General features: G+C 36.1%; 1 protein-coding gene across 1 annotated transcript in view; it reads left to right on the plus strand.

The window, feature by feature from the left end:
* The window catches only part of SMCHD1 (structural maintenance of chromosomes flexible hinge domain containing 1), a 79,940-nt gene that overhangs the window by 51,067 nt on the left and 2,189 nt on the right, over window positions 1–26,684 (plus strand). The window contains 16 exon segments of the mRNA XM_009324992.1: window positions 2,010–2,089; window positions 3,623–3,780; window positions 7,191–7,306; window positions 7,762–7,823; window positions 11,173–11,260; window positions 11,663–11,794; window positions 13,039–13,188; window positions 16,593–16,719; window positions 16,890–17,009; window positions 18,415–18,500; window positions 19,556–19,678; window positions 19,950–20,140; window positions 20,973–21,082; window positions 22,471–22,541; window positions 24,198–24,369; window positions 26,390–26,548. Coding sequence (XP_009323267.1) covers window positions 2,010–2,089; window positions 3,623–3,780; window positions 7,191–7,306; window positions 7,762–7,823; window positions 11,173–11,260; window positions 11,663–11,794; window positions 13,039–13,188; window positions 16,593–16,719; window positions 16,890–17,009; window positions 18,415–18,500; window positions 19,556–19,678; window positions 19,950–20,140; window positions 20,973–21,082; window positions 22,471–22,541; window positions 24,198–24,369; window positions 26,390–26,548 — 1,945 coding nt within the window.

A 26,684-nucleotide genomic window follows, 5' to 3' on the forward strand; every position in this document is an offset into this window, starting at 1 on the left:
CTCTTTAGAGAACTGTCTTGCCTTGGCATTTCAATTAGGTTGTATGCACAGTCTCCCAAAGGAAATGAGAAGCTTCTGGGAACTGAAATTCTCAGATAAGCTGTCTGTCTATATTTCACATTCTGTCCTCTAAGTTTCCTAAGCCTGATATTCTGCAGTTGCAGCATGCATTTCCTGGACTCCATTCTCTATCTTACAGGTCCAAAACTAAATGAGTGTGGCTGAACAGAAACACTCTGAACTCTTATGTGCAGCTCAGTAGTGGAAATGCACAAAGCACTGGTTTCTGTAAAAATTAAAAATTTCCATTCTGTGATGTACAGTAATTTCAAATACGGACTTATTTTGGTTGAGCTGAACATACTCTTCAGAAGAGTTTATGAAACGTCTGGCAATTTTCTTAGTATTTCTTAGTATATCTTTACAACGCTGCCTTCCATGTGAACCATTAAGCACACATTTTTTACCATTGCATTTCTCTAGTGACATGGTAGGATAAATTCATGCTCCCATAGCTGATCCATTATGAATCAACTTTCACAATTTTTTTTCCTAACGTAGTTTCATTCTTTTAACTCACTGACATGAGTTTTGGGAAAGAAAATAATTTTGGAAGAAGATTGCCCACTTCAAGTATTCCAAAAACATTGTTTTTACGTAAGTGGACACTAGACACTTAGTCTCCTGAAATTTGTGCTGAAGTAGCAAAGGGAAAGCAATTTAATGCCAAACACTATTCAGATAATGGCAAACATTTGCACCACGTTGTTGCATTACATCATCAATGAAAAAACTGATTTCCCTCATTAGAGAGGAATTCATTACAGAAGAACTCGGAATGTATCCGTGGCTTCCTTTGTTGTCCTCCAAACTTCAAAGCTACTATTCGAGGTTCTTCTGATACATTGGCAAGGTAGCATGCACACACATTTGCAGAAGAAATAGCTTCTGCTTACTTTAAGAGTGTATTAGTATTCTTTAAGAGTCACACCTGTTTCTGTGAGAGGATAGGCATTCTCTATCTGCTACGCTGGAGTCCATAGTTTCAAAAAGTTGTGGTTGGTGAGGAAAGTGAAGTGATAGCTTCTCTGCCATTTACTGTATAAAGGCAAGTATGACTTAACGGTACTGCCAATCGTGAGACTTCACTTTCATTGCCAGGGAAGTTAAGTGCGGCAAAGACAGGGTGCACATAGAAAACACACCTTGAAGAACACCAATGAGTTAAAGGGAAGTTATTTTCTAACAATGGGATTCAACGAGAAATCCTTTAAGTCAATAGTAGAATTTATATTGACTTCAAAGGACTTAGAATCAGACCTAATGTGCTAGGTAAATAGGAGATGTATAAGGCATTTGTGTTGTTATCCTAAAACAACACTGACAAGAAGTTATCTGTCATTATTAGTGTTTGATTAAATGCCTTCTTGTTTGTCATTAAGTTTTGATAATTAAGGTAGTGCACTTCATCACTTGTCATAACACTTTTCTTTAGGTTGTCTAGCAGTCTTACTTTCTGGCAGTGGGACTAGAATGGGGGAAGGGGAAGAGACACACAGATGTTTTAGTTGTTTTTACTCCAGTTGTATAATTCTTTAATTTTTGCTACCCAGGAATCTCTGTGCAGACTGGAGAAACACTGTAAAAGGGAATAAATAGTTTGTAGAAGGTTTTAGAATCTGAAAATAGATGAACGTGTGCTATGGATGACATGATAGAATCAGTAGCAATTAAAGAAATAAGATTAACAAAATATTTGAACATACTAATGAACAAAAATATCCTAGTTCAGATAAAGTGATTGTCTTCAAAAACTGGCAGAGAAAATTTTGAAACCTCTTAATATTGTATTCATAACTGTATCTTTCTCTAATTAAGAGTGCAAAAATACAAAAAAGCTATTGCTCAAATGGAAAGACAGTATGCAGGCAAATGAGATATACATTTTATTCTAAGACTTGATACTCCTTCTGTGTCATTGAAAGAATAAAAAATATTTTTTTTGACAGATTGTTCCTTCAAACCAGCAACATAAAACAGATGAAAATGGTAGGGCTAACCTGGGAGTTATTAGTATTCATGCACCTAGGTAAGTAGTGAAAACTATATGGAAAAAATTTTGAATTCTGAAATGTCGCTTGCTAGATGTATTTAAGCTGCGCATTTCACAGAGTACTTGCCAAGAATTAATTTAGAGCTAAGGTCAAACATTTATTATTTATATGCCGGTGGAAGGCCAGATAGTGAGCTTTAAGAAATTAAGTGCTTAACTAAACAAAAATCAATAGCTGCTTCTTTTGGTCTTCTGAGAAGCTGCTGCTCTAATTTTCTGAATCCTGTTTTTTCTGGTCATGGTAAAACACAGCTTATAATTCTCAACCCGTACCTAGTGCAGATGGTGTCATAAACCAGTTAAAATGTTTGAAACGTACAGGCTTTGGGTGACCAGATCCAGACACGGCTTTCAAAGTAGGAACACACTTTAGGAGTAGTGAAACCCCACTTCCTCTGGGTGCTAGGCATTGTTTTAAAGTATTAGGTAAAGTGTCCAAAAGAATTTTAAATACATATATATTTATTTATTCTTACTTGCAGTAGAACTAATGAAGCCTCATTTCCTGCAGATGTGTGTCCTGTGGCACCTGCTTCTTCATGTCAGTCACCCTGGCTCCCCTTACACTCACATGTCCCATCTGACTTTTCAAATTCATTACTTCTATATCCTCCTCATGTTCACAGTTCTGCTACCCACTCCCTGTATCCCTGAGCTTTTCTTGCAAGACTAGGTTGGCATTAGGTAGCTTAGAAGCTAGCAATAAGTGCTTGTTCTTAAACTTCTGAAGTGTTTCATGGCAGTTAATATTTTTGGATTCATATCTGCAGGATTTGACCCGTAACATTATTTTGCATTTGGAAGAAAATCTATTTTGAATGCTATTGATGGTGCTCAGTGTATCTATAACGCCTGCATCTTGATAGAAGGATGATGAGTATTAGTTATCAATATTTTACTGTAGGTTAGAAACAGGTGTGCTCAGTGGTAACATCCTACGTTTTATAGCATAATCAAAACTGGCTGGGGAGCACAGCCTCTATGTGGTTGAATATCATATTCCCAGTTTTGTTTAAAAACTTAGATTTCAAGTTTTTAATACTGTAAAAAAAATTAGTTGTTTTATAGCAATGAAGTCATTCTATACTTGCAATGCACTTTGCTAGGTGTGAGTCGTACGCAGATTCACTCTCTGGAAACTGTCAAAGCAGAATGCTCCTTAGACAGCATTTTAATTAGCTGTGCTTGCTTTCCACCTTACTGTCTTCTGCAACTTAAAGCTGTAGTTGCTCGTGTCTTACAGACAGGCAATGAAACATGATCAAGCTAATGAATATTAAAGCAAAATTAAATTTAATAAACTAATATCATAAGAATATCTTAAACTTATGATTTTACTTGTCTAACTTTACATTAATGCTTCCATTTTTTTCTTCCCTTTACTACTGATAACTTTTAGATTTTTTTCATCATGCTTTCATGTACATGATTCAGACTTGAAATCTCTTGAAAATTGTCTTTTCAGAAGAGATATTTTATAACAGTTTTTGTGATTTCTGTATATTTCAGGGGAGAGCACACTTTACTGCTTAAAGCCTCATACAACAAGACCACATTAGATTGTCCTAAAATCATATTAAATGTTCTGCCTGATCCTGAGAAACCTGTCCGCTTGAATGTTAAATATGACAAAAATACTTCTTTCCCAGCAGGAGGTACCTTCCCTGGTAAGTATAAGGATTCTTTGGTGGAAGCCGATCACTCAAGGGCTTTGTAAACCTATGAAAAACTATTTTGATGATTCTTCTGGTGTATTTTCTTACTCTTTTTTTGGTCTGTTTTGTCTCAGTTCTTTGTAACAGCCATATCTGAGATGCCTCTAACACTTGGAGAGGAAAGATATGTACATCATCTTTGGAAAGCATTTCAAAAGACCTCTTATTTATTTGTTCCAAATTATTGGCTTTATCTGTCTATGAATGGTAAAACTACAGAATCTCTTCTCTGTCCTTAGTGAAATACCATATTTCAGTTTTTGATCTTCCCAAAAGATGATCTGAGCTAGTTCATGCATGTTTTCCCTCATCTCATTTTCTGTGGAATAGTAACAGAGGAGGTATGAAATTATACGCCAGCTGTGAGCCGAGAGGAACCAAAAAGTGATCAGAAGTATGCCAGGGACAGTACAAAATATTCTTCTCATTTGCTGTATTCCCTCAGAAAAGGATGATCTTTGCTCTCTAAGGCTGCTGAGTCATAAAAGAAAAAAAAACTGTCTCATGTTTTATATCCCAGTAGTATTCACAATAAGGAAAACAGATAAAGGAGAGCAAGTTATGACCATGAGGAAACATCTTTTGCTAAAAGCAAAACAGAATTTGAAACCTCTGCTTTTTCCTATAAGGAAACTTTGGCATGAATAAGGGACCTATACTAACTGATTCCATTAATTCAGGAAATAAAAGTCGTCTTTACGATAACCATGGGAGATATGGTTCTTGAATTTGGCAGTGAAGTATACAAATTTACTAGCCCTTCTTCCAGAAAATTCTCCTCTTTAATTTGCAATAACACAATTTGCACTATGAAACCACGGTACAAAGATACTCTTCAGAAAGCTGAAGTCCTGTCTAAGTTAAATAGAAAGCAAGTCCATTCTGTCACTTTAAGTATAATACCATACTAAGGAAGGCAAAAAAAGATTTCAGTAACAATTTATTGAAATTAAAAAACAAAAAACATTTGAGACTTGGGAAGCCTGCTTTATTTTGTCAGTGGTACTTCTGAAAGGAGAGTAAGGTAGTTTCCAAACCAATTTTTTTTCCCCTTTGATCCCATCCTTGGATTTAAAAAAAAAAAAAAAAAATTAAAAAATCACATTTGAATCTTCAGTAGATGACTTTTAGACCTATTTGATAAAGTAAATACTAACAGATTTCCTATACCGAATGGTATTCACTTAATTGTAAATTAATTTAGGCATGAAATTGCTAAGTTACTAAATCTGATATGCTAATCCTATTTAATTTGGCTTTTATTTGAAAGGAAGAAATTAAGGGGGCAAATCTGATGCAGTTCTCAAAGTTTCAGGAGAGGTCAGGGAAACCTTTGATCAGAAGATGTGTTTTCCGTATTGGGCAGTTGTTAGAAGGAATATGAAGAATATAATTAAGTCGGTACATAGATAAATGTAGAAATGGGAACAGGTTGGAACTACATGACTTTTGTACAGGGAAGTGGTGCCTTGCAAATGTGTTTGAAGGAGTTGACAACCGTGTGAATGTGAGTGACCCTGCTGATATAGAGTACTTGGTTTCTTAGAGAGCTTCTGGCAAGTTCCTTAACCAAAGGCTCTCAAAGTAAGCTGTTACAGGACGCTGTCCTTCCTATACTTCAGTCTTTCCTTTGCCTTTAGGTGGTCTTAAAACCAAAAAACATTTCTATCTAAGGAGTGTTTTCAGTTCTGTTGCTGTTTCACAGTGTGATTTCAGCACAAGCATCTGAATTTTCCCCACCTGTTCTCTGTGCTCCTTTGTAAATACTTCTAGATTCCCAGATGATAAACATCTCTTAAAGGTGACAAAAAAATCAGAAAATCTGCTCCATACAAATCCATTTGTTGTATCCCAAGCCTGTATGAAATACCCGCAACATCTATTCAAAATTTAGAATAAAAAGGATTTATTTGTAGCTCTAGGAGTTGAGAAGCAGAATACCTCCCGCAAATGTGAGGTCTGTGGTGTGGGGGCTTGTTTCTTGACCAATGAAGGTTCATATTCAAAGATAATAATTATACTGTCATGATTTGATGAGCCAGCATTTTTACGGAAAGAGGTTTTTGTTCTTTAAAATACTTCATACAGTGTTAAGAACATGACTAAATTCACAAGGTATTTTAGTTTTGCCTAGAGGAAGCATATTATAGAACCTTAGAACCACACAGTGGTTTGGGTTGGAAGGGACCTTTAAAGATCATCTAGTTCCAGCCCCCCTGCCAAACAGACCTTTTTCCAATGTAGTGCGTAGTATAGATCAACCAGGTTTTGAGAGAGGAAGAGAATTAAACAGCTTCCTCAGCATAGTATATATGACATTACATTTTTATATAAAATTAGATATTAAATTCCTTATTAACAGCCTTGTATTTAATTAACACCCTAATTATTGGATTTACTAGTGAACTCAGGTACACCTTAGGGCAGACACTGTAATCTTGGAGGAAGTCATGCCTGAATTTTTCATACACATCAAAGCACAGTCCTTCCTTAAAGTACAAAATTCAGTTCTACGTGAGCAGTGCATCTTCAATTACATGCTTGAAATCCACATGTAACCATAGTGTCAAAGTGCTTAGTTCACAGTACCCTTCAACTAGAAGAAGGGTAGCTTTATTCTGGTTTGGATTCCATTTCCTTCAGACCACTAAACTTTCTGTGGAATATATAGGAAAAGCTAAACATTTTTCAGATCGGGATATAAAATGGCAAGTATTTTGACTGCAGGACCAGTCAACAGTAAATGGAGGAGTGAAATGTGTCCCTATATCCTACTTCTAATAGATTTAAGTATGTGATATTAGTCTGTAAGAAGTAGCCAAACTCAGCTTCAGATTCATAGCCCAAGTCCTCCTTTTTATTACAGTGTGGCTAATAGATGGGGAAAATGGTAGTGGTGTTGGTACAGTCTCTTTCCAAGTACTGCACCTTTCTATCTGGTAGTTCAACGGCTAAAGCACTTGTGCAAGAAGAGGGAGATCTGGATTTCCTGTCCTTGAAGGAAGGAATCAGCTACTTAAGTAGCTAATGATTGTTCTTTCCTGAAAGCAAGAAGAAGACTGGCTTGCTATTTTGATAAGAATGATAATCTGAGAAAGGCAGACTTGAAATTTGAGGGGGATTTTTCAGCAGTCATTGGATAAAGTAGGTGTTTTTTTTTTCTACCTGGTCTAATTACAGGGCTAGGGAGAGAAGGTTTTTCATATCTGTTTTTAATTTTTTTGTTGTTTGGGTTCTGTTTGGAATGTGGGTTTTCTGTGGTTTTCCTCTAGGTATGAGGGAGACACAGAAATTCATGGAGTTTGATCATCTTAATTCTCAATAAAAATGATCTTGAAAAAATGTTGTCTTTCATTCTACAGATTTTGTGGTTAGTGTTCTTTCTGAAGATGACAACATTATTAAAAATATTAATCCAGCACGGATTTCTATGAAAATGTGGGAAGCACAGAGCAGCGGAACTAGGCCAGCAATTGATGTAAGTCACCCAAATGCATTTTCAAAATGGATATCAAAATGCCAGCATAGGACAAACATATTTGCAGTAGAAACTTTCCTTCATTTAACTTGGATCAATATCCTGTTCTAGATTTTAAATAACAAGTATTATATATCAACCATATTTGTTTATCAATATCTGTCCTGTTACAAGTTGTCAGAGTGTTCAAATGTCAAGACTATAGTAAGGACAAAAATGCTACTGCTCTGCAGAACTTAACTAATAGCAGGGAGACTATTAAAAGTTGCCACCCTGAATTTTGCCAAGAAAAGACTCCAAGAATTAAGAATATGAAGCTAGCTTCTAAATTATAGGTGATCTCGTTGAATTTCTGTATGCTATCAGTACTGCAAATCATTAAGACTTGATAGCATATTACAAGTAAGGTACTTTAACTTTCAGTATATTGCATTAAATTTTTTGCATCTTTTCAGGTTACAACATTTAGCTGTAGTAAAGTGAAGGATGATAAGGAAGATGGCTTCTTTTACTTCAGGTATAGCAGCATTTATTTTATAATTATGTATTTTGTACAGTAAGTTGCATCAGTAGTTTAAAATAGAAACAAGAGTTTTGAGTTTTGATAATAATCTGTTACAGAATTAGAATCATAGAATCATAGAATCATTAAGGTTGGAAGAGACCTCCAAGATCATCGAGTCCAACCGTCAACCCAACAACACCATGCCCACTAAACCATGTCCCTAAGCGCCTCATCTACCCGTTTTTTAAATACCTCCAGGGATGGTGACTCAACCACTTCCCTGGGCAGCCTGTTCCAATGTTTAACCACTCAATTAGTATGATACAGTGCTATGAAATGGTAAAAGATATTAGCAAGATGCAATGAACATGAGGATTGAATTCTTCCCTGGATAGATTTGACGTTTGTTTAATCTGAGAGTAGAAGAAAGGAGTCTAAGATAATATATTAGAATACATGATGAGAAATGCTAGCAATAAAGGGACTACATCATCTGCTTGTCACTTGTCTAGTAACATTCCTTAATTCTTTCCAATGTTACGTTCAACTGCTGTAGAATTGCAGGCTGGACAAAGTGAACTTAACTGTGATTTAGTACCTTCTGTATCTGTGTGTTAATCCTGAACCATGACCTTGGCCCTGTCAGTTTAGTGGTCTTTCCTTGGGTTACTTATTCAGAGATGGTGTCTTAGATGACAGGCAGCAGAACTAGAGTCCATCATAAGCTGGTGCCTGACTGCCACATTCTTTCTACATCTATTCCTGGCAGGCGTGCTATGGGGTCAGTTAAATAGTTGTGGTACTGGCTGTTGATTCTAGCTCTTGCCTCTTAGGAGCAGGCTTTCCTTCTGCTTTTAGAAAGTAGACTTTAGGATCACCTTAATGCAGCAGGTACCACTGTTGCACAGCTGATCCTGGTTCCTGCATCAGAGGAACAGAGGCTGCTGCAGCTCAGCTATGTCAAGATTCCAGGAGCATCTGAGTGGCAGCACTTTAACAGGTGATAGGAAGTTTCCTAACTTGCCTCTCAGCTGTGGCTCTCCTCCCTTTCAGGGTGTATAACAGAGTTCAGGAAGCCAGGCATCCAATTTGTAATCCTTGCGAATCTATGTGCTTTCAAGACCTTGATGTAGCATTAAGTCTTCAACACGTTTTTTCCTGGGGAGCAAATTAGCTGAGACTCAAATCCAGGTTCTGACCCAGCTTGATACGCAATGCAAATGTACCCCATCTGTAATTCCCTCTGTCATATCCAGCCAAGAAACTATCCCATCTGGGAAGGCAGTTGATGAGACCTTTGTTTATTCAGTCTTTTAACTTCTCAGACGGTGTACAGCAATGTAATGTATTTGTATATGAACGCTTTTTCATTTAAGAGATTACAACTGATTGAAAAAGCTATTTAAGCGTGGCTTTTTGTATCATTACTGAGATCTGTCTTTACCTTGAAGGCACTCAAGGTTCCAAAGCCTTCTAAGGCTGAGTTTGGCAACTACAGCACAAGGAGACTCCCAAATAAAGGTGCAGTTTTGCTTTTAACAGAGCAGAGCTTTCTGTGTGGCTAGTCCAAGGTTATGGAATGAACTCCTCCAGAAACCAAGGATCACTGTAGACTTGCACCAAGTATGAGGTGCATTTCTGTGACCTTGGTCGTTCTGAGAAATTCCTGGTTATAGGTGTATTTAAAACATAAGAACTCCCGAAAACATTATCAAAACAAGGCACTCTGCATCGTGTATTTGTACCTCCAGAAAAAGAAAACTAGAATGAATGTGCCAATGTGTAGTCATGCTAATAAATGTTCTCCTGTGAAAAGTACTACGGTGGCCAGCGTAATATAAACTAACCTATACAGAGTTGAATATGGAATTATGAAAATCTTAACATTAGTACCTGTAGTTTACTAGTTGTCCACAAACGTCCAGAATTAAAATTCCCAACCCTATTGAAAAATTTGAAAGAACAGACAGTAGGTAGAGACTACCCATTAGCAGCCCTTGTAGGAAAGTACGTATTACTCATTGCTGCCAGTGTCTGTGCCATCACTGTCTACCACCTGGTTTCTCTCAAGTTTTCCTGTCCTTGGCACAGTCACAGATGGTTTTCATCTATTTAACACCAATCAGTAACATGGATGCTATTACGCAGTCTTACAACTTTCATAACAATTGTGCAATTTCTTCTTTTTCTAAAGCATATGTCTGGTTAGATGGTGTTCAGCCATGAGATCCTAGCAGATTATTTACAACTCAGTCTTTTAATGCATCCTGACAAGGCAGATGCTAATTTACATCTTAACCTAGATAAAATGGAGAAAAGAAGGTAGAATTGTTCCTACTCTATATGAAATACAAAAAGGAAAAATCATGGCCCATTCTAGAAATAGGTAAAGCTTGGGGATTTTGTTTTTTACAAGTTAAGCATTCCAGGAAATCTTGCATCTTACTCCTTCCCAAACAAAATAAGAGGGAAGAAATTGCTTAATGTTATTGACAAGACAGATAAAATGCTGTATGTTGAAAACAAAAATCTCATTAACCTAACCAATTCAAGAGTGCCACAAGCCATCCTCTCAGAGAAGTGTCTGAATCTTGGTTAGAGACTGTTTGCATCTCCTCAAAAGATTCTAAGCATTCATAAGTCACTGCTATCCATTGTTAAACACTGCAGCAGTCTTCTGGATGCTGTGTGGCCTTCTTTGCTAGGTCAAGTTCTGTTTATAGCAGCAGAAGTGGACACGTCTGTCTTCCCTTCATCTTTTGATGTTAGGGGTTCTTTGCCCGTAGTCTGCACTCTGGAACGCTGTAAGGTAGAGTTACAACGCTTTTCTCTCTCACTATACTCAACCTTGGCCACTGGTCCAAGTTACCCAACTTTGTACACTTTCTGAGTAAGAGAAGGAATTAGCTACTCAGATTTTATGTAAATTCAAGCCAAATGATTAAATCTGGAGAGCATTTGTTGTTGTTGCAGATCTAAACATCTCTATGCTCTGTTTCAGTAGCTTTATGAAAATTCAATGAATGGAAAGTGAAATGAGGTAGACTTACAGATTTCTGAATAATAGGGCCACGACAAACTTCCTATCAGCTGGTAGAGACAAACTCTTGGAGGAGACTTTCCTCATCCAAGGAATAAGCTTCCAAAAGCCTTATTCTAGTTCTTGAGAAACTTTCATGGCGTTCTTGCTGAAGGAGGAGTATTATGGAGGAGTACTAAAATACGTCATGCCTCAACAGGACTCTCTAACTAGTTTGGAGTACTACTCAGAATTTGAATTGCTTGCGTGCTTGCATACTTAAATACTTGTCACTTCAATATTGACTCGCTTTTGCTTGGGTTTTGTTTTTGGTTTATTTAGGGATAAAGTGGTTCCAGAGAGAGTGGGCATTTACTGTATCCAGTTTACCTTTGCAATGGATATGACAAATATGCTCAGCAGTGAACAGGTTTGAATCTATAATTAATTATATGTAACCAAGAACATGTATTACAGAATTATCTGGGAGAAGTACTATGATACTTTGTAGATTCGGAATGTAAATACTTTCATGTGCAAGCTTTGCAAAAAACTGTATTTTTAGTTTTGATAGTTACTGATTTCAAACTGTTGATTATCAAAATATGTTTTCATTAGTTTTTATAACTAAGCAGAAATTTTGTGGAATAACAGAGCTGCATAATTTGCAACCTAGTAGAACTGTTCTATGGTCATGCTAATTTATTTCAAGGTTGTCAGTAAATTTCACATGCATTTGTTTCAATACTTTTTGAGCAACCCATGGGTGCAGGTGAATTGCATCAGTCTATTTTATTTTAGTTTATTTTATTCTTCCTTCTTTTTTTGCTAGATTGTAGCTGATGTTGTACCTAATGAACCTGTACGCTTGTTACCTGATTCTTTACCAGCTACTCCAGCAGTTTCCAATGTTCGAACTCTTACTAGCCGTACACTGGTCAAGGATTTATACCTCCATGTAATGGTAACTATACTTTAATACAAAATCATAATTAGGGAAATATATGATTGCTAAAAATATGTTGAATTTTCCTGTAAGGCATTGCTGCTATCTCTTTGCAGATTAACTTCACAAAAAAAGACGTAAATCGGTGATTTCCAGTATATGACAGGTGCATCTTGTTTTATTTACATACAGATGACCAAAACTAAAATGTGCAGTCCTTGCTGTCAGGCATCTCAATTGAAACCTGTTTCTTGTTGCCACACAAAAAAAATGTTTCAAGAATAGATTCTAGTGGGAAAACACTTATATATACAGCAGATGTTTCTCTTCATGATTTTTCTTCCAGGAGACAGTTTCTCTTAGAAATCTTGTATTACAAAAAGTATGGTTTCCTGAACGTTGAACGTTCACAGCGATACAGGGAGATCACTTAGCAGTTACTGCCATGGGCAAAACAGACTTGACTTGTGGAAAATTAATTTAATTTATTGCCAATTAAAATAGATTTGAGTACTGAGAAACAAAGACAAAAAAAGTAAAGCAACACCTTCCGCCCCACCCTTTCCCAGCCTCAGCTTTGCTGCAGACTTCTCTACCCTTCCCCAAGCAGCGCAGGGGGATGGGGAACGGAGGTCACAGTCAGTCCTTAACAGCTCCTCTCTGCTGCTCCTTCCTCCGCACAGTTTCCCTGCTCTAGTGTGGGTCCCTCTGTGGGCTGTAGCCCTTCATGAACTGCTCCAGCATGATCCCTCTCCACAGGCTGCAGTCCTTCAGGAAATATCCACCTGCTGCGGCGTGGGGTCCTCCACGGGCTGCCACGTGGATATCTGTTCCACCATGGTCCTTCATGGGCTGCAGGGAAATACCTGCCCCACCATGATCTCCCCATGGGCTGCAAGGGACTCTCTGCTCTGGCGCCTGGAGCGCTTCCCCCACCCTCCTTCTCTCACCTTGGTGTTCCCTCTGCTGTTTCTCTTTTTTTTTTCCTCCCTTCTCCTCTGCCTGTGCGTTTTTGCCCTTTCTTAAATATATTTTCCCAGAGGAACCACCAGTTTGGCTGAGGGGCTCGGCTGTGCCCTGGGGTGGGTTTGTTGGAGCTGGCTGGCATCGGCTGTGTCCGGCATGGGGCAGCCCTGGCCTCTCCTCACAGAGGCCACCCTGCAGCCCCCCCACTGCCAGCACCTTGCCATGTAAACGCAATGCAGTATATAAATGGATTACTTAATTCATGTTCCAAACTAACATTTCTTTTTTACTTACAGGATGAATACAACAACCACACTGGAATTGATCTAGTTGGCAGAATAATAGCAAAAATTAAGAGCCCCAATGAAGATGATATAGAGATCCCACAGTTTCAGGGGAAAGTCAGTACAATTGAGTTTCCATTTGACAGAGGATCAGCTGAAATTGTAAGTGTGACTGAAACACACAGTTAGCTCCATGAACAATGGATCTAATGAGGCCTATTTTCCTACAGTTTCAAAGTTGATCTTACACCTCGTTGTGGCTTGTGGAGGGTTAGCATATATTGTAATCTTCCCTTACTGATAAGTAGATAAATTGTTTCTTCTCGGTTTTGAAACTGGTTATCCTTGCCAAGAGGGAAGTTTACAAGTACATTCAAAAACTCAGGGACTGGGACATACAGGGGGATCCAGGATAAGTCTTTTCCTCATTTGCATTTCACATGTAAATAACACTTCACCAATTTGTAGTTAAACCATTAATATTAGCAGTATTTTACATTTTTATTTATCATACTATCTGGCTGTAATATCTTAAGATCATTTAGTCTGACCTCTTCATATATATGTAATTAAATTTTACCAGGTTCTCTTTACATTTTGTCAAGGTAACTGGGCTCATATATACTTTGCAGAAAGGCATTCTATCCTCATTTGAAGAATTAAAGATAAAACTACCACTTCTTTTTACACTTTATTTCAGTCATTAGTGCCCTTCACTGTTAAAAATGCTTGCCTTATTTCAGTTTGAATCTCTGGCTGTAGCATCATGTATACCTCTGAAAGTACTGCATATTGTAGTCACATTATCGCAGTCACTTTTTCTTCAACAAATACAGACTGAATTTTTAAAACCTATGAATTCTATTTGTAACTGTTGTTACAAAGTATAATGTAAAAGACAAGTTAAAACATGCACGTGCACAAAACCAGAAACTGTTAAAAACACACCAAAAAAAACCCAGCTGAGTGTAGAGGCACACATTTGTTCTGAGTGGAATGATCACAATATCTCTCTTAAAAGCCTGCGGTCAATAGGACTATTCATGTGGTGAAATAGGTATATATAGCTTTTTTTTTTTTAAAGTTGCTGAAGTATCATATAAGAATTGCAGAGCAAAAGTATACCCCTACTTCATTTGGTTCCTCTGGTTGTCACATGTTTTGCTAGCCTGAAATCTATGGAAATCTTCAAACAGTTAGAAGGTGTACTGAAGGAGGATCCAACTTTTTAAAGACATTTTCTCAGCCGCCTCTTCTAACTCGTTCATTGGAAGCAGCTTCCCAGCAGACGAGCATCAGTGTGTGCCAGGTGGAGGCACCACTGCCTTAGAAACAAATACAAAATCTCCCAGGTACATCTTGGAAATCACCACAATAAAACCCCAGTAGAATCACCAAAATCTACAGATCCTACATACAAACTTCTTCATAATATTTTTTATTCAGTACATCAGCTGCTTTTATGGAACTACATAGATGAAACTTAATGACACAGCATAAATAATTCTGTCAATAACAGTCAAGGACAGAAACATCCAGTTAACATGGGCAAACACTTTTCACTGAATAATCTGTCAAACTCTCGTCTACTCTGATCCATAAGGAAGAGTGACAAAATCGGTATGAAAAGCTAGAAAAATAAAACGCATGGACTGAATAGAAGTATCAGATAAAATTAATATACTACTTGATCTATGGTGCACTCGAGTTTCTCGTCTTCTCCAACCATGTTTCAGGAGTAATAAATTAAGTGGTTTGTGAACACGTTTTTCTCGGGCAGGTGGGGTGGGAAAAAGTGCAAAAGTATAGGTAAGGGGTCAGCTATAACCACTAGTCTACTAAAGTAGCACTTTTCTCCACAAATCTGGCATTTACACCTGTGGTAGAAATTTCAACAGAAGTTTAAAACTTCATACTGTTAAGGGGAATAATAACCCCACAGAGTGGACTCTGACAGTTCAGATAAAATTACTGGATAATTTCTCAGCCTCCTCACCGATGCAGAAATAACAATTTTTTTTATCTCCATGTACTAGTAACCTGCTGTTGAGCCATTGTGACCTAAATACTCCAGTCTTGCTTCAGTGACTAAGCTAACAACCTACGTAATGGGGGGGGAGGGGGGAAGGGGGCATGTTTGGGTTGTTTTTTTGTTTGTTTGTTTGGCTTGTTTTGGAATTTTTTTTTTGTAAGAAGATGCTTTTTCTTTCTGCTTATATATTCCTGATTTGTTCAGTGGGTGGGGTTTGCATTCTTCTGCTTTCTCATTACTGTGATGTGATGAGATCCTACTGCTTTTGACAGCCAATTGCGTTCCCTAGTCTTCTATTGGGACTAATTCCCTTTCAGTGAATCCCATCTCTCTTCCCCTCGTCAGGCAGTTTTCAGTTGTCTAGCTTATACTGAGTTCTCTGACTTTAGACAATTCACAGAACTCATGTGGAAAGGATTTGTTGGTTGTGATGCAATGTACTTTTCATATGACTAGTAATGGGGAGGGGACACACTAGTGTTTTTTCAAATATCTTGAAATTGTTCCATCTTGTTTATAAATATAATCATGTGCAATTAGCATCAATGTAACGGAGCTGATAATCTGACATGTTTACCCTTACACTGAGGTTCAGGAATACTAAACTTGTTTAATGAAGGAAAATGTTTAGATTTTTATTAGTGTCAATTTTCTAAGGAAAAGATATTTCCACTACAGAATTCTGATTAAATACGTAGCTGCAATATTTTGAAAGCCGTGAAGACTATCTTTGAAGGTTATATATCTATCTCTTCTTTTAGGCTGCAACCACCTCTCTCTTGATTTGGCCAGTTGAGTAGCAATTTCTACATGTTAAAGGTGGAAACAGTATGAGTTTTATTATAAGCATTATTCATTTTATGCATGATACCTTTCCCAAAGTAACAGCACATGTAGATCTTACCTATACTAATTTTATTTCTGTTTACCTTTCTTTATGGTTTTGTAATATTTCCTGTGTTCGTAAAGAAAGGTGAAGGATTTAGGTTGTCTTTTTCAATAAGGAATTGATAAGAAATGGGATGTTCATGTTAGTGTTTGGATATATATTGTTCATTCATTTGGGACCTGCTGTCTGCTTCCATGGTAACAGCAGTAACTTTAACTCAGCACTGGGAATAGTTTGTTTTTCTTTCTCTGTGTTTATGCATTGGGTCTTTCTTTTCAATGTTCCGTTTGCATTTGTTCACATGCTGAATGAAGTACATCCAAGGAAATCTTGCTTATGGGACAGTGCAGATAATTTTTCTGAGCATATGTCTCTTAAATATGTAGCAAAAAATAAGACTCTTTAAACAGGTAAAATGACAATCTTAATTCTTAAATAATAAAATAGTTACTGCTAAATCTTTGTATTTTGCTTCTTTTTATTAGGTATAAAAGGCATTTCCAAGCCAATGCTTAAAACTATAGTAATATTGTATAGACATCATGTGTTATGTAACTTTCTAAGATTTAGTATTTGAAGAATGTTTATTTTGTGTATTACTTCAAGCGTGAACATAAACTTATGTATGTATGTTTGTTCTATTAGAATCTAGTGCTGGCTGAAAACAGTCCTGGAAGAGATAGCACTGAATATATTCTTGTATTTGAGCCAGATCTGCCAGCTTTGAAAAAACCTTTGGAACCGTACCGTCTGTCATTTATGTTTTACAATGGTATGTTTCAATTACTCTAAAATGCTTGCTTTTCCTTAGAACCAACTATTTTTAGGTCCATAATACTTCTTCAGAACGGTGTAATAGCTTAATAGATTTTTACTGATGTTTAAACCAACTAAGTATGTTACTGTATTTTCTTCTAAAAATATATATATTTATTTCTGTAGACTTCAAGAAGCAGCAACAGATGGCAGCACTTACAAGGGAGAGAGACCAATTATCTCACTCCATCGGTGTTTACAGAAATTGGCTTGATACTACTAATCAGCTTGTAACTGAAATGAAATGTAAGTTCAATCAAATATATAAATAAATTCCCTGGGAATTAAACTTTTTTTCCTTCAATAATTTTGAGAATATAGAGAGGGGAAGAAAAATCGGTATTGAAATCATGAGATACGGTAATTAGAGGGGAGTGGAAGGGAATATATCTTTGCATAGGCAGGGAATCATCTAGTTATTTGGATGGACCTACTTCTATAAAGGGTCTTGATTTGAGGTAGAATGTCTTATGTCAGAACTGTCAAAAGGAGGAATAAAACATTGAAGTTGGTGGTCTGATTCTTTTTTTTTCCATGACTGCCTTGCACTCCCATCTTTGCAATGGATGTGTGAATCCTCATCCACCTGGAAATTCAGCAGTTGCCTAAAATCTACTTTAGGGAATGAACTATAGATAATCCTCTTTCAAAAAGTTAGTCTTACATTTTCAAAATGTTACTTTTTCCCCCTACATTTGACCCTACGTACATTATTCAAAAGTATTGTGTAGTTAGCTATTCATTGTTTGTTCTTCAGCAAATGTAATTCTTTATAAAGTCTGTTAAACAGCAGAGCAGTGTGAGGGGAGTTGTTTATGGGAATGGGGGAGAGATGAAGGAAATGTTTTCTGTGCATTATTTTTTTGTTTGAATCATCCTGTCTGTTGATCAGGTGGTTTGTTTTAATAGGTGCATTTTGAATTTTTATTTTAAGTAATCACTAAATGTAAATAAAGCATGCTGGAATTAGAAGATGCTACTGTTTCTTGTAATTTTAGAACAGGGCTATGTTTCTGTTACTTGCTTACTGCATGTTTCCATTATGGATGCAAACTTCTGAATTCCAGTGTGAAAGGCAAAAAGTTTTGCTTCATATTTGCAGACTTTTGCACATCTCTAGAGAGTAAGTTAGAGCACAACATTATAGTTTATGCTTAAATAACATTTCCAAATATAAACCTGTTTGAATAGAGAGAGTGGGAAGCAACTCACCTGTTTACTCATTTGTTTTCAAAATTGCTTCAGTTCAGATATGAGAGTTGAGGAAATAGTGTCCTGAAAGTGGTATCCCATATAAGAGACAAAAGAGAGTAGTGCCAGCTACCACTCTTCCCTTTCCTCTTGCCATTTTGCCTGTGGGAGAACCATTTGGAAAGATAAAATTGAGGATGAAAAGAAAAAAGAGCTTACATTTTCAGACTGATCCAAGGACTAGCCCCATTGCTTTCTGAAGCCGAAGGAGATGGCAGCTGCTGAAATTGCTTAGAAGCTGGACAAATTACAAGATCTATGTGGACAAATCCTGATGTTCTGTGCTGAAATTGAGAAGTAGATACCATCAGCTGTGGGTGGCATGATTCTGAAAAGTTGTAAGAAATGTTCTGCGGCTTTTTAACATTTCCTTACTCGCTGTTGATTTTATTGGTTTCAGGTCAGGTTAAAGAAGCTGAAACAAGAGAAACTCACCTGAAGAGTGAACTGAAAAAACACCAAATTGAATTACCACAGGCAAACACAGTATGGCTTATTTCTTACTAAACTCCATAACATCTTAAAAATAAATGTAATCTTAATATGAAATTGATATCATTATATAATATTATTGAATCACACTGGTATATACACAAGCATCTGTTACCGAAACCCTGAAAATTTAAACCATGAGGAAAATTTGTGGATCAAAGTCAAACTTAAAATTTTTTTATTGTTCTGCTAGTGTGACTATCTCTTAAAAAAACTGCTAGAGAAATAAGAAAAACTTCTCTTTCATATCCTGATCTTGGTTTTGCCTTTCTGCTAAGGTTACCAGTTGTGTTACTGGTACTGCTAGTTTTAATAATGGGTTTTTGCAGGCTGATCAGTATACATTGGATGTATTCTGGCATAAGTAGACCAAAGGAAAACACTTCTTTTCAGAGAATTAGTGAATTTCATATGTTACTGCCAAAGTTGACGTAAAAGTAAGTTTGAAAGATTCAGGGCAATGTACCCCATTGCTAATTTCCCATAAAGATCCGATTATATTTTAAAGAAACTTGTTAAAGAAAATTTTGAAACTACTACTAACATGGGGGGGGAATGTAAATTATCAGTTATCTTTAGATCAAGTAAAAACAAGTGTTACAGTCATTAATCATAAATCAGTAAAATTAAATTATACACATTCTGCAGTCATGATACCCAAGTTCCCCCTGCTGGCTAAATTTTTCAGGCCTGGACATAGTCCCCTTCTAAAAGGGTTTCTTCTTGTACATTTGTGGTTGCCTTTTCCTACTGGTTTAAACTTTCTTCAGTTTTGGCTTTAATCAAGCTCTGGTAGCTTGAAAGCTCCCTGAAAGTCTTTAAAAAAAAAAAAAAAAGTAGTAATAAAAAAGTTCATAATCATAATTGCAGTGCCCCTCCTTTTGCTCTCCTCTGAGATTATATGCAGTATTCCCCTATGTATTAAGAGTCTGTTTCAGATTATTGAATGTTTTTTGTTAGGAACTTGATTGACAACAGGTAAAGTAACTACTTCTGCAGCTCGGCTTAGAAGCTTCAAGTGCTTGCTAACTTTGAATTTTAATTCTCAGCTTCAGTATGTGGATTCTCTTATAAAACAAAAGATGTTGGATCAAGAAGGAATAATAAAACAGCCAAGGCGAACTTGTACGCTCCCAAACTATCCAAAAGGCAACCAGGATATTTTAGGCAAGGTGAGTTTTCTCTCAGAGCGCCTTCAAATGAGTTTTGTTGGTTCCAGGAAGTGGTAGTGATGAAAAATTAGCCAACCAAATATGCAAGTAATTTTTTAGGAGAATTAAAAAGAAGATACCGTTCTCAACTGATAAGATGACCAGCTCTTCTAACAGAGCCATCAACAGGGGAATTAAATGTCTGATTGGTGTTGCAGGATGATTGTGATTAGTATGAAAAGGGGCGGTGGTCTTGGCTTCTATTTTGACTGCTCTAACTTCTGTGGTACAGATTGCACATCTAGCACAAATTGAGGATAACGAAGCAGCAAAAGTTATCTCTTGGCATTTGGCAAGCGACATGGACTGTGTAGTCACACTGACTACTGAAGCGGCTCGTTCTATTTTTGATGAAACTCAAGGTCGACAACAAGTGTTACCCCTTGATTCTATTTACAAGAAGACACTTCCTGATTGGAACAGGTAGAGAAAAGATAATGAAACTTCTGCATTTGCATTACATACTTCTTCAACTTTTTTTTTGGTCTGATTTCTTTTTTTAAACTTGACTCCCATTAAATATTTGAAGTAAAAAATTTCTGGCTTCATAATTATAGCAACAGTAATGTCATTTGAAATGTTAGCTGAAATCCTAGCTTTATATCTTTAACTGTGTGTTGTTCTTTATTTAATAGGGTGTTTCTCTTAAAAAGAGAAGACAATCTGCCTTTTTTTGTTTTCTTCATTTCTACATGTTTTCTAGAGCAGGAACTTTTTTTTAATAATTCTACTGCTTCAAATCAAATTCTAACTTTTTAAAAAATCCAATTCCAGAGTACATTCTGTAAAATCATCTGTAGTAATAGAAATTCGTTCTGCTGTTTTGGTTTCCTGGAAGATAAAGGAAAATACAGCAATTCTGTGCCTGAAAATAATTTTCTTATGAAGATGACTGCTAATATCATAAAGAATGCATTTTAGAAAAGATCTGATGTGCAGATGTATTTATAAGGTCCAAAATCTCAGTTTTTATAGAATAGTGTATTAAAACTTGTCCGCAAAATTAGTCATATGAATTTGTTGGATATATGTCTCATTACAAATTAGTGTTTCACCAAAGCATCTTTAATATAACTGGCATTCCAGATAATGTTGGGATCATTTAGCACTTAATGTGCAAGTGTTAAGATGCATTCAATTAAGTTTGAGATTTCTGACTAGACTGTCAGAAATAATGAAATAAGGACAAATTGCTTTTTTCTCTTCTTTTCTTCTCCCTCACTCTTCTCCCTCACTCTCCTCTTTCTTTAACTAGGCCTTTACCTCACTTAAGAAATGGAAAAATCTACTTCAGACCTATTGGAAATCCTGTATTTGCCAGAGATCTGTTAACATTTCCAGATAATGTAGAGCATTGTCAAACAGGTAAATGATATTAAAGAAATTGTTCATAGCTTCTTTCTTTTTAATAAATGAAATACAGAAACATCACAAATCATAATCCATTCAGTAATCTTCATTGAGACATTTGCAAATAGCAGTGTACATTCCTTCTGAGGTCTGCTGGAAAAAAGAGGACGACATTAGCGTTAAGTACTTGCAAACAACAGTTGTGAAAATTTCAGCAGTGACCACTGTGTTCTGCTTGCTGTCTTATTTTATTTTCTCTGCTAAATATACTAGAGGGTTTTTCTGTTTTAAATTACTACAGCATTATCTTATTCCCAAGCTCATGTATGCAGAAACTGACAATCATACTAGTTTTATATTTTCATGTTGCAGAAGTTACTGCTTTTGTTAGGCTGTTTTTCTAGTCCTATTCCTCTCAAAAATGCGTAATGCATAGATTTATGTACACTCAGACCGAACTGTACATGACTATGTATGTTATACTTAAATAGTTACAGTAAGAATAAGCTTTCAGTTTTTATGTAGACTCCAGTTTAGGGAACCGTCATCCTCTCGCTCTTTCTAACAACACAGCAGTACTTACCTTTTCCTACCCTCCTTTTCTTAAATAAAGTAGACCTTCTCCTTTACATAGAGAGTTGGAATCTGTAATTAGTTCAATAAGTTTTTCCTTTTACTTCACAACTTCCCAGTATTGAAATATTCCTCTCTGCAGTTAATAAAAAATAATTTTTAGTCCAGTTTATTTTCAGAAAGTTAGATATTGTCAGAGACTTTAACTATAAATTCTTCTTTGTGTCCTTCATTAGCAGATAGGCTATTACTTTTCCGGGGGAATTTAAAAACCACATTGCTTGGCATATCTCATGCAAGGCTACATCAGGTTAGATTTTGTATAGAACAGTCTTTTATTAGGAGAAGAGAGGTCTTAAAATCAGTTGGATCATCAGCCTGGGAATGTTGGTTTTGGGGTTTTTTTTTTTTCGTTTGATAACCCATTGAATATTAAGAAACATATTAAGAAACCAAGAACACCATTCAAGGAGGACGTAAAAAAATTATCATTTATGTAATTTCCTAAAACTTGGGACTTTACTATGTGTGTCTTCACAAATGTAAATAAGATATCAAGAGAGTACTTTGGTAGAAAATACAGTCGATTATGCCATAAGGCCATTAAACATCCTAAACTTTTTTCTTTATTAATTCTTTGATGGAAACAGAAGATTGAGATAAATATGCAATCTCAGAATAAAATTTCATTGAAAAAAGATCATGCACGTGCCATTTCCCTTGCCACTTATCTGAAAAGCTGTAATAATGAAGCCTCAGAATTGATTTTTCAAAACTCAAGTTATTTTGTTGCGGAGAAATTTCATGGTTTAAAAAATTGCGTTTTTCAGTGTTTGGGATGCTCTTGGGTGACACTATCATTATAGATAACTTGGATGCTGCCAACCATTACAGAAAAGAGGTATGTTTCAATTATTCTTGATATTTTTTAAAACAAATATATTGTATAGCTACATATTTAATACATTACAAACTTAGAATAATTGCTAAGTTTAATGCTGCATTAGCTGTAAGTGTGCTTCCTGTCTGTAAGTCTTGATTCACTTAAGTGAATGAAATCTTTATTTTTGGCACTGACAAAATTACCTCCATTCAACAAATTCGATTATGTGAATGTTGCCATGAAGCATGGGACCATGTTTTTAAAGATAAACATTTTTAGTTTTGCAGTTAGTGTTAAATGCAAATTCTCCAGTACTTTCCTAGTCCCTGTGTATGTATAATAAAACACAGGAGTCGGAGGCACATGATGAAATTTCAGATCCACTAAAATCTTGATGTGAAACTTACTAGACCTTTTTCTGACCCATTTTATTTAGGTTTAATGGGACATATTTTAGCAGGCAAGAGTCTCTGAGGGAGTCCTGACACTGGGCACTTTCTGTTTCAGCTTATGAGTTTGCTAGAATTGAAGTAATGATTCAGCATAAGAATGTAAAACCATACTGCTTAAACATTAAGCTCTTGGGGCTGGATATTCTTTTTTTTTTTTCCCCTCTCCAGAAGTATAAGAAATTGTACTGCAGGGTTGTTCATAAGAGAACTACAAGTTAACAAGGAACCTCTGGTGCCATCAGAAATTGGTTACCTGTTTCGTTCTTTCACAGTCAGTGCAACACAGGTTTCCTGCTCTGTGCTCTGGGCCTGACCAGCTCTTTTACTCTGTGATTCCATTCCCTTTTTATTGGCTACCGCTAGCTGGTGACCTGGGAACAAGGACTGTCTCGAATGTTTTCAAAGAGTGTCTCAGAAATATGGATATAGTCATAGTAAAAAACAGATGATTGACATTCATATTTTAATTTTCATCATGTGAACCATCTCAGTGTCCGTCACGTGAACAAATAGCTACCATTTTTCAGCTGTGAAGACTGTGTGTGCTTCTTTCATCAAAAAGTATATATTTTTTGCTGCAAAATCAAACAGAAGAGGCAGAAGAGTCAGATCTCGGTTGTTAATCAGTGTCAGGAGACTGACCATCTGCGTCTGTTCAGGGAAAGGAGTTTGTATATGTAGTCATTTCCCAAAATGAGGTCTGGGTCATTTCACTTGGTTAGTCTTCACCCCATTTGTTTCAGTCACCCACCACAGGTAAATTTCTTCAACTATATGGAAGTTTTATTGAATATGTTATAAGAAATAAATCCCTTGGCATTTAGATGCTTTAAATCTTGTGCATTTAAAAAAAAAGCTCACATTTTTTATCAACACTAATGTTTATTGCCATTACTTCATAGTATATGTTGATAATTAGCTTTTTCCCAGTATAGATCTAAATTCTGCCTCCAGAGTTCTGATAAATCTGAAGACACAAAAAAACCCTGAAAAATCTAGTCTTCGTAATTATCAACAGTACTGTTTAATTTTAATATATGCATTGTATTACTTGAGAGCAAAAGTCATGAAATGTAACTTCATAAAATACGTTCTCATTAGAGAACAAACTGCATCGTAGTTGAAAGATAGAAAGCTTCACAACAGCATTGTTGAAAACTTAGATTTTTTTTTTTTTTTCCATGGATTTACTAATTCAGTATCACTTTTTATACCTCTGTAGGTTGTGAAAATTACACATTGCCCTACTTTGCTGACGAGGGAAGGAGACAGGATTCGCAGCAATGGAAAATTTGGAGGCCTTCAGAATAAAGCTCCTCCAATGGACAAACTCAGAGGAATGGTATTTGGAGCACCCATGCCAAAACTTTACTCTACTTTCTCTGGACAGATAGGTGGGTTCATGAAGTCATGAAAACACAGAACTTCCAAAATTATATTGCTTGCCTATGTTTGTTACTCTCTTACGTAATATAAAAAGGAAAACTTCAATTTAGCATAAAGTTATTTTAAGAAATATGACCTGTACAATGTCCTATTTATGAATTTCCCTTTTCTTAAAAGCTTATAGCTATTAAATTTCCTGGAAAAAAAAATAATCATGAGATATTCCCCCTTTTTCTTAGTCTTATTAAAGAAAGAGTATAAGCAGTAGTGATTGTTCAAACAGCAGGCATGAGAAGCTTGAGCTGATTGAATTCCAGCATCCTTGAAAAACAGAAGTTTCAGGTCTTTCTCCTCTGGAAACACCATACATCAATTTAGAATTTCTTACTGTGCAAGTAACTCTATGAAGCAGTGGTAGAAAAATTCCTGTTCTCATCAGAGTCATGCACAACATCATCTACATTATTTCCCTAACAAGAAGATACCTTATATTTCCTGTGGGATCACTTACATTTCATTACGTGCTTGGATTCTTCCTTTGAGAATAAAGGTTATAAATGAAGTTAAAAGATGGCAGCTTCTGACATGTAACAGCTGACCTGACTGATTTGTAAAACATTGAAAAGTCTTACTCACAAATAAGGTTGTTCTTAAATACTTAATTTTCAAAAGAAAGGACATGAAGTTTTTCCATGACAGTATTCCTAGAAATGTGCAATGGAGTGGGGTGGGAAGAGAACGGGAGAGAGAGAACATGTGTACCTATTGAAGTAGCCTTATATATGAGCAAGCTACTTAACATTGACCAGGTGAGGGAGAAAAAAAGACTAAAAAGTTCTTTCATAGGCATTTCAGTAAAAGTATATTACAGGCAGGAAAAACATAGTAAGCATTTAAGCTACAGACAGAAATATGCTGGGTTTAGCACACTTTATATTTGTCTATCAATACATTTTCAATTGTTGAACTCAATTATTACCCAAGGTGAATTAAATTGGAATTTTCTATAGTTTAGTACAGGAACAACCATGGCAGAAGAAAAGGGCATATGTTTTAATTTCACTTGGATAGTTACTAGATATTTAAAGGAAAATAATAGTGAAATTCCATATAAAGGACAGCGCCTCGTTACACAAGACTTGTTTTGAACTGAATTTCAGCCTTAACATTAGTTGTGACTTGCTCTTCTTCTATGTTTGTAGCATAAAAGGAAAGTAGTTACTTAAACTGTGATTACACGGACAAGGTACTTCTAAAATAAACCATATTAAGAATTTACAGTGCCTTTTGTCAGTCTGCAATAACTAGCTATATGAACGCTTTCACCCTGTGGCAAATGTAGGGTAATTTAGTGTTCAGTTAAGCTTTGTGCAAGCTACTTCATATTCACCACAGAGTAAAATGAATGAGTCTGGGCTAAACATGCTTTAACCCTTTCTTTATTACTTGACGTATTTATTCAGTGCCTGGACAGAGAAAAAATCTTTATCTCATATGTTAAAAGAGGAACAAAGTTTGTCAGCAAAATATGCCCTTGTTTAGCTGAGTCTACTGCTGTCTCCTTGTTTAAATTTCCATAGGTGGGACAAAGTGAAACTCAGTAAATGTTCTCTTGTTCCACAAGGTGGACTAGAATTCAACTCAGTAATACAAGCTTCAGCTTTGTAGCACTGAAAGTGAAACATACTACAAGCACACTTAATGGCATCAAAGGTAGAAAATTCAGTTTGGAGCACACAAGGGACAAGATGTGTAAAGAAATACCTCTTTGCCACGTCATTTTCGGAGTTCGCTTGGTACTTTACTGTGATCTAAGATACGGGCTCAAAAAGAAAAGAGAAATCAGTCTGTCTTTACAGTCCTTTTAAGAACAGCTACTGGTCCACTATAAGTTTGGGTCGTTTTTTTAAGTAGTGCTTTCTGAAAGATATGTCTTCTTGTGAATCTTATACATTGTCTGGTAGCCTTCTAACTCAAAATGACCACTTATTTACTGTTTTGTGTTTTATTATTTCATTCTTCAATTAGATCTTCTTCAGCAATACCGTGCAGCAGTGGTGAAACTTGATAATGTGAATAAGGACCTTGATTTACATTTGCAGTCACTTAACACTCCAGAAATGCAAAAGAAGAAACAGGAACTTGCCAAACAAGAGGAAAGTCTCAAGATAATAGAACAAAAATTGGGTAGGTTGTTTTATTATATTTTTGGTGTCCTAAAGGAGGAGAACTGTTAAGTGCATCCAGATGTATTCTACTCTTACAAACTAACAAGTTCAAACTATGAAGGAAGATTGTTAAAATTAATTAAGAGCTTAGAGAT

The sequence above is a fragment of the Pygoscelis adeliae genome, unplaced genomic scaffold, assembly GCF_000699105.1.
Source record: "Pygoscelis adeliae isolate BGI_AS28 unplaced genomic scaffold, ASM69910v1 Scaffold260, whole genome shotgun sequence".
NCBI lineage: Eukaryota > Metazoa > Chordata > Aves > Sphenisciformes > Spheniscidae > Pygoscelis > Pygoscelis adeliae.